The sequence below is a fragment of the Chinchilla lanigera genome, unplaced genomic scaffold (genome assembly GCF_000276665.1).
Source record: "Chinchilla lanigera isolate Chin_1 unplaced genomic scaffold, ChiLan1.0 scaffold00072, whole genome shotgun sequence".
NCBI lineage: Eukaryota > Metazoa > Chordata > Mammalia > Rodentia > Chinchillidae > Chinchilla > Chinchilla lanigera.
Genome location: NW_004955473.1, coordinates 4,653,937 through 4,666,714, shown reverse-complemented (window position 1 = coordinate 4,666,714; position 12,778 = coordinate 4,653,937). Strand labels below are relative to the sequence as shown.

The 12,778-nt window shown below is 41.0% G+C and overlaps 1 protein-coding gene across 1 annotated transcript; it reads left to right on the top strand.

Annotated features, from left to right (window-relative positions):
* Positions 1 to 2,295: 2,295 nt before the first annotated feature.
* Positions 2,296 to 12,458, top strand: Rbmx2 (RNA binding motif protein, X-linked 2). Its single transcript, XM_005401234.2, has 6 exons — positions 2,296 to 2,380; positions 2,577 to 2,692; positions 3,855 to 3,906; positions 9,177 to 9,306; positions 10,763 to 10,940; positions 11,465 to 12,458. The coding sequence occupies exons 1-6, from the start codon at positions 2,376 to 2,378 to the stop codon at positions 11,965 to 11,967; spliced, it is 984 nt and encodes a 327-aa protein (XP_005401291.1). The 5' UTR covers positions 2,296 to 2,375; the 3' UTR covers positions 11,968 to 12,458.
* The last annotated feature ends 320 nt before the right edge of the window (positions 12,459 to 12,778 follow it).

The window sequence follows — 12,778 nt, the reverse complement described above, 5'->3', positions numbered from 1 at the left end:
AATGCAAAAGAGTGCAGGAAATCTGTCCACACACTAAAGATCCAAAGAATCCTGCTGAGGGCCGGGATCCCACAGCAATGTCCTGCACAAATTCAGCTGAAGACCTAGAGCCCAGGGCAATGGCCCCCATGAGTCCTACTGGAGACCAAGTACCCATAGCATCGTCTCATGCAAGTCTGTATCAAGCACTTGCACTGGGAATGCCCAAAGGTCAATGGTGGAAGCTAAAATGCCTGTGGCAGTTGAATGAAGGATCTGTGCTAGCAGGCTGAGGGATCTGTACTGGAGCCAGGAAGTGACCCGAGCTCCCCCGAAAAGAATTGCAGCCATCCTCAGCAACAGCGAGGTCTTGAGCTCCTCTGATGATAACAGCCTATCAGGAAAGCCAGCATGACAGGTTTCTCCAGGAGAATCAACAGCACACCATCTTCCCCTCCAGTTTTCTTTTTATGCTGTTGGCAACAATGCCCAGGTAGACCCTCCATACCCAGCACCACACTGGTTCAGTTCAGCTGGGTGTTACAAGTTGCCCACCAGTTGTCAATCCACCACAGTAATTATATTCACCTCCATGAGTTTGTTGGAAAGATGGGGGGAAATATATGTAAACTGTTAAGTTCATCTATCTGCTTAACTGATAACTATTAATTTCTGCCTCCCCTCAACTTGGGAACTATGAAAAAAGGTGTTATAGCTCTGACACAAATCTGTGGGTATTCAATTCAGCATATAGAGACACATTAGTCAGCTGCCTAATGATAGACATGCAGAATATGAAAAGTGGCGCTGGCCAGGACACACACTTCTTTGTTCTTCTTCAGAACTGGAGATAAACTTCCTACTCCCTTTTGTGCATGCGCCAACTGACTCCCAGTCCTCTCGAGATAAGGCACATTGCCTGCCCATATTAACTGCTTCTCTAGTCCAATCTAATAAAAACCCATTCTCCAGCTCCCTCCTCTGAGGGTTCTTGCAATCTCCTGCAACCCTCCCACTCTGGCAATAAAGGCTTGTTTTATAAACCTCTGCCTCTTGCTCTATCTGGTGCCAAACATAACACCTATATATTGGTGATACAGGAAAAATAACTCCGAATCTGTTAGATGTCAGATATGCAGAGTTCAAGGCCTCACAATATTGAGGAATGAAGTCATGAGCTAAAGGAGGAGGTAAGGAGAGTTTTATTGAAAATAAGAAGACTAGCTCCTGCGTTTCCATCAGGGGTCCTGAGTGGGTGGCCATATGGCCTCTCCATCTAGAGCTACTTATAGACAAGTATTGCACAGCAGTTGCTTTTTAGTGGCTACCTATTGCAGGTGGTTCTGTGAGTTTAAAAAGACCAGTTGGAATTCAGGCTCTCTAAACCCGGTTGTTCAAAATGCAGGATTTAAAGAAAACTGGAAGTTTAGAAAAAAAACCCTGTTATTTTGCATTTTATTTATTTATTTATTTACTGGTACCGGGAATATTTTGCATTTTAAATGCCTCAGAATGCAGGTACTTAGTAGGGAGCAGGTACTTAGTAGGGAGCAGGCACTTAGTAGGGAGCAGCAACACCTCCATTTAGTAGGGAGTGGACTGCATTCCATGCTGCCTGAGCAAGTTTGTTCTTTGTTAAAAATCCTAGTTCACTGTCTCTTAATTTTTATCAATGTGGCTGGTCACCTAACTCTGTCCCAGGCCCTTCCACTAGCTACTGATAAATTAACTAAATAAACTATTTTCTACATTGAGATGAGGGACAACAAAGAATTTACCCTTTCACCCATCTTCTTCACTCCCCTCCCTTGTTGAAGCAGGGTCTAGCTAGGCAGTTCAGGCTGGCCTCGAACTCGAGGTGATCCTTCTGCCTCAGCCTCCTTGAGTGCTGGGATTACAGGCACGTGCCACCATGCCTGGCTTGCCCTAATTTTTGAACAGGGGTTTGATGGGACTGTATGAGCAACTGACTGGGAGTGGAGGTCCCATTGGTGCTTCAGACTGGACGCGCTGACTGGGACTAAAGTTGCCAGTTCAGGCATCTTGTTCAGTCTTTATTCTGCAAACATTTCGACCGAAACCAATCAGCTGCAGGTATTATCCAGGAGTTTGGGGTTCCTGTAATGGCTCATACCCTTGCCTTTTATCACAGAGTTCCGAGGGAGTAGGGCAGAATTCTCTCCAGTGAAAGGAGCAAGGGCCATAATATAGAAAAAAAACAAAACAAAACAAAAAAAAAAAACCGCTTTGGCGCTTGTGCGCAGGCGCCACGCCTCCCGGCGGCTGAACTATACTTCACATCCGCTGACTCCAGTGCGCGTGCGCTGAGCGAGCGACGAGCCTGCGCCGCGCAGCCTAGACCGGAAGCTGAGCGCTGAGCGCGAACCTGCGCCAAGATGAAGTAAGGTTTCAGTTTGCGCCTGAGGAAGGGGGCGTGAGCCGAAGGGGGTGGCCCGCACGAGGTTGGGTGGTAGAGTGTCTGCCCGGCGAGGGGAGATAGCCGCTTGGAGACTACAGCGTCTCCTCCCGTAGTTTTGCTCTTCCTTACCTCGACCGGGCCTACCTTACTTGTCTACGTCTCCGCCCCCTCCCCCCAGCCCTTTAACTAAGGTGAAGCTGATCAACGAGCTGAATGAGCGAGAGGTCCAGCTTGGGGTGGCGGAGAAGGTTTCCTGGCATACCGAGTACAAGGACAGCGCCTGGATCTTTCTGGGTAAGGTCCACATCTTTCTCCAGCAGACATTTATCACACACTTTTGAATCTTACCTGCCCATGAATCCGTTTTCCCTTGTTTTTTCGCCCGTTTTAGTTTGCTCTCCCTGCCGGTCTGTGCCTCTGGGAGTTACTGTTTGCCATTCACCGTGCCAAGAGTCTCTCCCCTTGGTTTCCCAGAGACTGCCGTCATCTCTCCCACACCCACTCACCCATTATACAGCTAAGGAAACGGAGGTGCAGAGAAGTTAATAGACTTCCCTCAGGTCACACAGCCAAAACTTTAAGATTCCACAACGCATGGGCTTAGCCACTATCCTCATTAGTGTGAACTGCCTTTTCCCATCCCTCTTCCCTCAGAATTTCTTTTCCCTCCAGTTAGCTCGTGCTTTCCCTTTATGGCCACATGGCCTTCCCTACATTCACTTTTCTTTTCTTTTCTTTTCTTTTCTTTTCTTTCTTTCTTTCTTTTTTTTTTTTTTTGGTCTTTTTGAGACAGAGTCTCACTGTGCAGTAGTTCAGGCTGGCCTTGAGCTCACTTTGTAGTCCAGGCTGGTCTCGAACTCACAATGATCCTCCTGCCTCAGCCTCCAGAGTGCTGGTCTTACAGGCATGTGCCACCATGCCGGGCCCTGTATTCACTTTCACAACCAGTAATTCTACAGTTTGACTGTTAGAGGTTATCGCACCAGATGTTGTGCTAAGCACTTTACATAAATTTTTATATTTAATTCTTGCATCAGTCCTGTGAGGCAAGTATACTAACGTCCCCATTTTACAGAGGAGGAAAGAAACATTTGGAGAAATTATTTCTTATGAAATACTTAAGTTGTCTTTATGATCCTTAGTTTATGTGTAGGTGGAGTTTATAATAACATAAACTGTTATATTTATGCTTTGTCCATAGGAGTTTGGATATGAGAACTGAATCATAAGATTTCTTTGCTTAGTGGTGATCCCAGCCCTTCTGCTTAGAGTTAATCACTATTTTTTTCTGTTCTGCTGGTACATTATATGTACCTCTGCCGCTGCATCAGACTGACTGCTGTGAGGGCAAGGCTTGTGGCATACTCTTTGTACTCCCAGTGTGTGGCCTGGCGCACAGTATGTAGTAGACTCTCCATTAATATTTGTTGAACTATAGTGTAATTTTCTTTTCTAGGAGGGCTTCCTTATGAACTGACTGAAGGGGACATCATCTGTGTCTTCTCACAGTAAGTTCCTTTTTATTCCCTGCCTCCTGGATCAGCAGAGATGTTTGCTTCCATAATGCATTTTTTTTTATTTTCAGGGTAAAAGAATGAAAACAGATTAACAAACAGACAGACATAAACAAAACAACACCTAAACAATAGAAGCAATACAGAATTTCAGACAAGGTGATAGGAAATTAACAGTGGTTGCTGTATTACGTAATGTTATCTTCAAATTGGTTACTCAGTTAAATGAATATTGACATGTAAGATTGATCAAACAATTAAACAGTAACTGTTCCTTTCAATAAAGCAATAGAATTCAGTAGTACAACTCTCTTAGCTATCCTGTGTATACATTTTTTTCTTTCTTTTTTGTTTTCCCTCATCCCGGTTGTTCTTTTCAATGATACAAAATTTCAAATCAAGATAATAGGAAATTAACAATAGTTAATATATTGCGTTATCTTCAAAGTAGTTTGTGACACTAAAAAAGGTACTTTAATTATAGGCTGAGTAGCATCCCTGCATGGAGAAGCATGAAATTGCTGACCTAGTCTGAAGTCAGTCACAAGATAGTGTTGTAGGGGGCTGGGGATTTAGCTCAGCGGCAAAAGCGCCTGCCTGGCAAGCGCAAGGTCGTGAGTTCGGTTCCCGGTACCGGAGAAAAACCAAAAAAAAAAAAAAAGATAAGTGTTGTAGAATGTTCCCATATAGAAGATCCCAGAAGTTGGATAATTTGGGATGGTGTCTTAGGGATTCTAGTCTACTTGTATTATTTTTTCCGTGAAACTTGTTCAGCCTGGGACTAAACTAGAACAGACTGAAACTCCCAGGAAGGTATTATTTGGCTCATATCTTAGGGCTCCTGAAAATGAGGGATAGCCCCTGATCCCAGGGCCCTCTGGACCTTCACCTGAGTGGCATTAGGGTAAAGCACAAAAGAATTGGGGGTGGAGGGCAGAAGGTTTAGGAAATAGTTTTGTTTTGTTTCTAGGTAAGTGTGAAGTTGAACAGTGACTAGAGCTAGTCTCTTTGCCCAGAAGCTGAGAATCACAGGCTGCTGCAGGAACAAGAATGAATAGGAGACATGTTGTTACGGTTTATATCTAAAATGTCTGCCAAAACCTTGTGTGCTCCCAGGTGGGGCTCGGGGAGTGACTGGATCATGGGTGTGTGATACTGGACCCTGGATGTAAAAAACTGGATCACTCTGCTGATTGGATTAGTATATCTCAGGTTGTGGCTGAATGGATTTACTGAAGATAGACCTATCCTGGGTGGGAGTGGCACCAAGCAGTAGGCTTAGAGCCTAAATGCAATAAAATGGGAAAGGGAAGCCCCGTACTGCCTGCTTGCATGCCTTGAACGGTTTGTCCTCTGCCATGCTGCCCTGCCTTGGATCTAGCTGACTATGGTCTGAGTACAAACTGAGCTAAAATCAACATTTCCTCCCTTAACTTGTGGGCGTTGGATATTTTGTCCCAGCAATGACAAAAACTAAAGTATATGTATATTCTATATTGTGCGATGAGATAACTGCAGCAGAACTTTGGCAGCTCCCATGCATAGTGGCACCGAGTAGGAGAGGCACGGCAGCTGACACACAGCGCAGAGCTAAACAGCATGGCCAGATAGTGCACAGGGCCAGAGGGCCTTGGCAGCCCACAGGAGCAGAGAGGAGCAATGTCTTTTTAAAAAAAGTTTTAAAACCAGCATTTATTTTTAAAATAACATGTAATTGTACATATGTAGGGGATAAATTATGATTATTTGATACATACCTTTGGGTTTATAGCCTTCAGTGGCAGGCAGAGGACTGTTTGAGAGAAGGTGAACATTATGTACAGTCAGAAGGCCATAGCAAAATGTCCAGGGCCAGCAAACACAGGCAACACTCCCTGGCAGAAGGCTTGCCTTGGCCGGGTAGTTGGGTCATCCCATGGGGTAGAGGTCCCTGGTCAAGTGGTTGGGCGATTTGTGGAGCAGCATACCATAAGGAATTGGGCAGCACTCATGAGAAGAAGGCCATGGCAGAGGGGCTGGGTAGCTCACCCAGGTGACTTTCTCCAATTTCTGCATGCTACAAACTTCACACCAGGTGCAGCCAAAGTTTCAGACCTTTGTGGTAGTGGACCCAGCCTTCCATCTTGCAGCTGTTTTTCTTTTACTTGCATTGAATGGTAATTAGTATGTGTGTGTGTGTGTGTGTGTGTGTGTTTGTGCATTTTAATTCTGTATTCTGGCTATCCACATTGAAGGTCGTCTTTGCTGCTGGTAACAATGACTTTCAAAAGTACGTAAAATTATAAAGGCAGTGTATTTATACATGACATTAAGAACATTTGAGGAGAGGGGAGGAGAAAGAACAACAAAGGGTAATGTAGAATGGAAAAGGAAAGGAAAAGCTGTTGGAATTTTGGCCTATTTTTAGTATTTAAAAAATTAATGTTGAGCATTATTTCTAATGGTTTGCTATTACAAGTTATATTTCAGTGTAGACTATAGCATATACATTTTTGTATACATCTCTGATGGTTTCCTTATGAATAAGAATGAGCATATTAGCATTTTAAAGAAATGTTATAAATGTTGCCAAATTGCTCTCTGAAAAGGTTGTACCAGTTTCCACTCTCACTGGAATGCCTGACTTTCTGAATCCTCATCAACAATGATTATTTTAAAAATATCTGCCAAATGGCTTCATTTTACTCCTCCTTTATTTCATCATCAGTGAAATTGGCCATCTTTTCATAGCCCTTATTATGTCTTTGTAAATTTTCTACTCATATCCTTTGCCAGTTTTTTGTGTTTCTATTTCTTGTTGATTTTATAAGAGTCCTTCAGGTGTTAAGGATATTAGCTCTTTGTTATACTTTTTCATGCGTTATATACCTGTGGACTTATTTTTTAAAAAATTGATGTTATAATGCATTACTATAATTATTCATTTTGATGCACAAATTGTCCTGATTTGATCTTTTAGTAGGAGTTGCTTCAATCCAGCTCTTGTACTCTTTTTTGGTGGGGGGTGTTTTTGAGACAGGGTCTCGCTGTGCAGTTCAGGCTGGCCTTGAGCTCAGTTTGTAGCCCAGGCTGGTCTCAAATTTACAACGATCCACCTGCCTCAGCCTCCCAAGTGCTGGAATTACAGGTGTGCGCCACCACACCCAGCTGTACTCTTTTTCTTAATTTTATTTTGAAATAATTTCAGGCTTAAAATAGAAAAGTTATAAAATAGTATAAACATTATCTCTGCCCCCTTTACCCAAATTCCCAAAGTGTTAGCATTTTACCACATTTGCTTTGCTTCTATCTCTCCATATATGGATACTGTTATTTTTGTGACCTGTGTGAGGGTGAGTTGCAGACACGATGTCCATTTATTCCTCAATTATTCAATATAGATTACGTCTAAAACAAGGACATTTTCTTACTTAGCCTTGGTAAAGTGAGCAAATTCAGGAAATAAGATATTATACAACATTGACCCAATATTATTTAATCTGCAGACTTCTCAGCTTTACTAGGTGTCCCGGCAATTTCCTTTATAGCAAAAGAAAAAAACCTGCTTTCTGGTCATTTACTTGTGATATAAATTATAAATATTTTCTCCTAGTTTGTCATTTATCTTTTGACTGTTTATTTGGATTTCTTTGCTGAGTGAAGTTTTAAAAATTTTTATTTATATATTTTAGTATGGTAAAATTGAGCTTTTGAGGGGTGTATACAGCCCTATGAGTTGTAAATCCTGTGTAGATGTGTATAATCACCACCACAATTAGAGTGAAAAACAGTTCTACCACCCCCAAACTCCCTTATGCTTGCTTACAATATAAGGGTGGAAAAGAGGCTTGTTATCCCTCTTGTGCTCTTGCTACTTTTGCTGTCTTCTGCCGCCTTGGAGTGTTGCCCTGTGCCATGCCACCCTGCCTTGGAGTCAGCTGATCATGGACCGAAACCTCCACAAACTGTGAGCTAAATAAACCTTTCCTTGCTTAATTTTGGGTGTTGGGTATTTTGGCTCAGCAAGGAGAGAAAAGTAACAAAGATGTGGTAATTGATTTTTAACTATAACCTTTAGTTTGTTTTTATTACTGTTATTAAACAATAAAATTCCTGGATGTGGTGGCACACACTTGTAATCCTAGCACTATGTGAGGCTGAGGCAGGAAGATGGCAAATGCAAACCCTGCCGGGGTAACTCAGTGACTTGCTAAGGCTGTCTCAGAATAAAGAAAGAGCTGAGTATGTAGCTCAGTGCAAAACCCTGTTTTTAGTCCTAAATCCCCACCCCCACAAAAATCAAAACCACAACAAACAAAAAACAATAAAATTCTGTATGGTTACTGATTTTTTTCTGAGTATAGATTTTGCCATATCTCATAAATTTTCCTGTATTTTTCTCTGATTTTTATTATAAGTAGTCTGCCATCAACTTTTTCCTTTATTTTGTTTCATTCTCTGTTTCATCTAGTTGTTAGCTGGAAGATTAAGTTTCAAGTTCTAGTTGGTAGAGTGTTTTTTGTTTCAAAATATTATTTTCAGCTTTATAACATTGTGATTTGACAACATAGATTTTCCAATTTGTGAGATTTATTAAGATTTACTTTGAGGCATAATGTATAGTCAGTTTTAATATATATTTTCTAAATTCTTCAAAGAAATTATCATCTCCTTGTAGGATTCACAGTATCAATGTATTTACTAATATGACAATATTTGTTAATAAAATTATTTAATGTTATAATTTTATATTAATTTCTATGATCTTATTTCTGAGTGTTAAATTATCTCATAACTGTTTCTCTCCATATTTCTAATAGTATTTTTAATTAAAATTTTTAATTTCTTTACTGTAGTGGTCTATGAATTATGTCCTTTTAAAAATGCAAAATAGCCCTTAGTCCCACTTAATGTTTTTAATTTTGCCTTTAATGTACCCCTCTATCCCCTAAAACTGGGAATTGAACCCAGGACCTTTGTACTAAGCTATATCTCCAGATTCCCCAGTCCTGTTTAAAAAAATTATTTTTTTTTATTGTGAGGAAGATCTGGCTAATTGTCCAGGCAGGGCTCAAACTTGTTATCCTCCTGCCTCTCGGCCTTGAAGTTGTTTTTGTTCTTAATATTGTTCATGCTTTATTCTAGTTTAATATTTTATTTTCAACCTTTCTATGTTATCTTGTTCTGGAGCAGTTTTCTATATAGATTATATTATTTGAATTTTTATTATCCAATTTGAAAGTTTTTATATTTTAAATCATTAGTGTCTTTGTTTTATAAAATAGGTATGGGGAGATTGTTAATATTAACCTTGTGCGAGACAAAAAGACTGGGAAATCCAAGGGATTCTGTTTCCTCTGCTATGAAGACCAGAGAAGCACAATTCTGGCTGTTGACAATTTGAATGGAATTAAGGTAAGTGTGTTTATTAAGCAGGATTTGGCTAGACTTTTCCTGTGTGTAGGGGTTAGGTTTCATTTTTCACCTGGTCTTCGAAGGTGCAGGGACAGTGCTGGTGTGTTGTGAGGACTGCAGAGGTATGGAGATTAACCTGTTGGGAAATGATTCTAGGAAATAATTCTATTGGCTCATGACCCTGCCTGGGTTTGTTTCTTTTTCCCATCTGTTACCAAACCATCTTCCCAGGATCATGGGTACCTTTATCCCCACCGGCCATGCAGGCCTTTATTTTTTACCTTTCCCTTCTCCTTCTCCACTCTCATCTCTATTCTACTAGGGAATGGAGAGACCTACAAATACTGCCCTTCCATTTTGTCCTGTGTCAGGGAACCTAGGCATTCATGGTGGCTTTGTGACTTAGGACATAGCCATGCATGTCTGTTGTATGACTCCCAAGACCTCACCTGGAAATTCTCTAATTAAAATCTAATGAAAAAATTCTACAAAAGTAAGTCATTGTGAAATTTTAAGGCAGTCAGAGTCAAAGAAAAAATATTTTTAAAAAGTTTCAAAATGAGGAATAGGATAGATGATAGAAGTTTCTCAGGTTTAAAAAGGTAAGAATAGGGGCTGGGGATTTAGCTTAGTGGCACAGCGCCTGCCTGGCAAGCGCAAGGTCGTGAGTTCGGTTCCCGGTACCAGAAAAAAACCAAAAAACCAAAAAAAAAAAAAAAAAAAAAAAAAAAAAAAAAGGTAAGAATAAAAATTTGCTCTTGCATTTGGACAATAAAAATTAAACTTTTCAGATTTCAGATGGCTTTGCTTATGGAGTAAGTCTGTATCTACTTGCAAGTAAAATGTGTTTCAGTGAAGGGTTAATTTTGTTGTTTACCTGGAGAAGTGTGGTTTGTAGTACAAGAATCAGTGTGAACTGAGTGTACCAGCATGGTGGGGGTAGAGCAAGCTGTGAGGGGTTTGAAAAAAGAAAGTAATCTCTTTTCAATCCCCCACCCCAACTGTTGGTCTGACTTTGCCTCTTCCTAATTACTGTCTTGAAAAAGCAGCTTTAGCAAAGGTAGACTTCAGGAATTCTGTGTAGACTTTTCGAGGGCATATTTTACTGTAAAGTAATGCTACAGATTGAGGATAATTCATTGTGCTTCTAACTTCTCAGTTTTTCTTGATGCTTGTGTTTTTTTGAAGTCCTTCCCAGTTTTGTTAACTTTATGGCACATGCAGAGTATGATGATATTTGCATGGTCCCACGTGGCTGCCTTGAGTGCTGAGTGTATTAATAGCTAGATATGTGTGCTCCAACACACCAGGTGAGGAGGTTAGCTTTAGTGGTTTCCACAGAAAACAATTAGCATGAAGGTAATGGATGTGGTTCAAACCATGGTTCTCCATAGCTTGGGTTCAAATAGTTTGATATGAGGATTGTCTTTGCTGAAGGATTACCCATCTTGCTTAGATCAAAGGTAGAACTATCCGCGTGGACCATGTGTCTAACTATCGGGCTCCTAAGGACATAGATGAAATGGACAACATGACCAGAGAGCTCCAGCAAAAGGGCTATGGGACTAACACCCCACCACTGAGTTCATCTGAGGGCTCTGGAGATGACAAACCTACAAAAAGTCACAAAAAAGGTAAAGTGTTAAGATGCAAGAGGTAATTCCAGGCGGTCTTAGTGTGTGCTCTTCCTAGTATTCATGTGTAGTTGATAGTCAGCTCCTAAGTGTGGAAGGGGAAGATGTGGAGGGTCCTTATTTTAAATAGGAGAGGAAGGATGTCAGAGAAGACTAGTAGTGTGGGCAGAATTGTGTCCCCTCAAATCGATACGTTGAGGTTCTGACACCCAGTACCTCAGAGTGTGAGTATATTTGGAGATAGAATGTTTAGCGAAGTAATTCAGGATGGGGATTGCCTTGTGCATTGATTTAACATACCAGGGGTGACAGACACTCAAGTTGGTTTCTCAGAAGCACTTTCCTGGGGAAGGTGTGACCATGTTAGAGATGTTTTCCTTATGCACATTTTGTGTCTGCTAGCATGAGAACATTTTTGAATTATCACACTTTGGTTTCACATGATATACTCGGAGAAGAAAGGCACTTTTTAGGGAGTTCTTTTTGTTTGCTTTTCTTATTGATGGCCCCCTTTGTGTTTCCAGACAAAAAAGAAAAAAAGCAAAAAAAGAAAGAAAAAGAGAAGACTAAGCAGGAGGTACAGGCAGAGCAGCCATCTTCTTCTTCACCTCACAGAAGCAGGATGATAAAGGAAAAGGATGAACCTGGCCCTAAGAAGCACAGCAGCAAAACTGTGGAGAAGGTTCAGAAGCCCGAGACCAGAGAGCACAGGAAGCACTACCCAGGCTTCCCTGAGGTCAGGACTTCCTCCCGTGGTGGAGCAGAGGACCCAGAGAAGGAGCCAAAGAAGGACAAACCCAGGCATGAGCACAAGTCCTCAAGCAGGAAGGAAGTGAGAGAAGACAAGTACAGGGATCGAGACAGAGAACGAAGCTCAGACACACATTTTAGCCGGCGCAGCGGGCATTCTGAAGGGAGGAGTCATAGAAGTAGAAGTAGGAGCCGAGATAAATACCATAGGCATAAAAAGGTCCATCACTCCTGGGAGCAGGAGTCCTCTCATCTCAGTGATCGCAGGCATCACTGAAGTCTCCTTCTGCCCAGTTGATTTGAATATGTAATGAAATTCAGTGCTGCTGTTACTATTTGTGTGTATAAAATCTCTGGGGCTGAATTCTTTTAATCTCTTGCATAGATTCGTTGAGAGGGCTGTACTTTCAACAGTCAGATATCCTGAATTTAGCATGAGCAATTGTTGCTGGGAATATACCTGGAACTTTAGAGTATGTGTCCTAAATTTTGATTTGTAAACACGGCCCTTGAACCCACAGATCCCAATTTTAGATGAATTTGCCAGAAAAGGGAAAATACTAGGTAACTCTAGAATTGTAGTCTTTATGTTAGATGTTTAGAAATGAACATTGTATGACCTTTCCAGTTGGCAGATAGAATACGGAAGTGTGGCTCGCTAGGTTCAGATTGTTTCACGTGGATGTGATAAGATCTTTTTTTTGTTTTGTTTTGTTTTGAGACAGGGTGTCTTTATGCAGTTCATTGTGCTCACTTTCTAGCCCAGGCTGGTCTCAAACTCACAGTGATCCTTCTGCCTCAGTCACTGGATTTCTGGGATTACAGGCGTGTGCCACCATGCCCAGTGTGATAAGATCTTAAGAATAGCTAGTTCCAACCCTCTTGAAAACAGTTTTTAAATGTTTTGTTTTTTATTTTTTGGTTTATGTTTTGTTTTGTTTTTTGTTTCTGATTGATATATTTGCATTTTTCCCTTTGGTTTATTTTTATTGATGTGAAATTCATCTGACATATAAGTAACCATTTTAAGCAATTCATTGGCATTTGTTACATTAACAGTGTTGTAAAATCACTGCCTTTATCTAGTT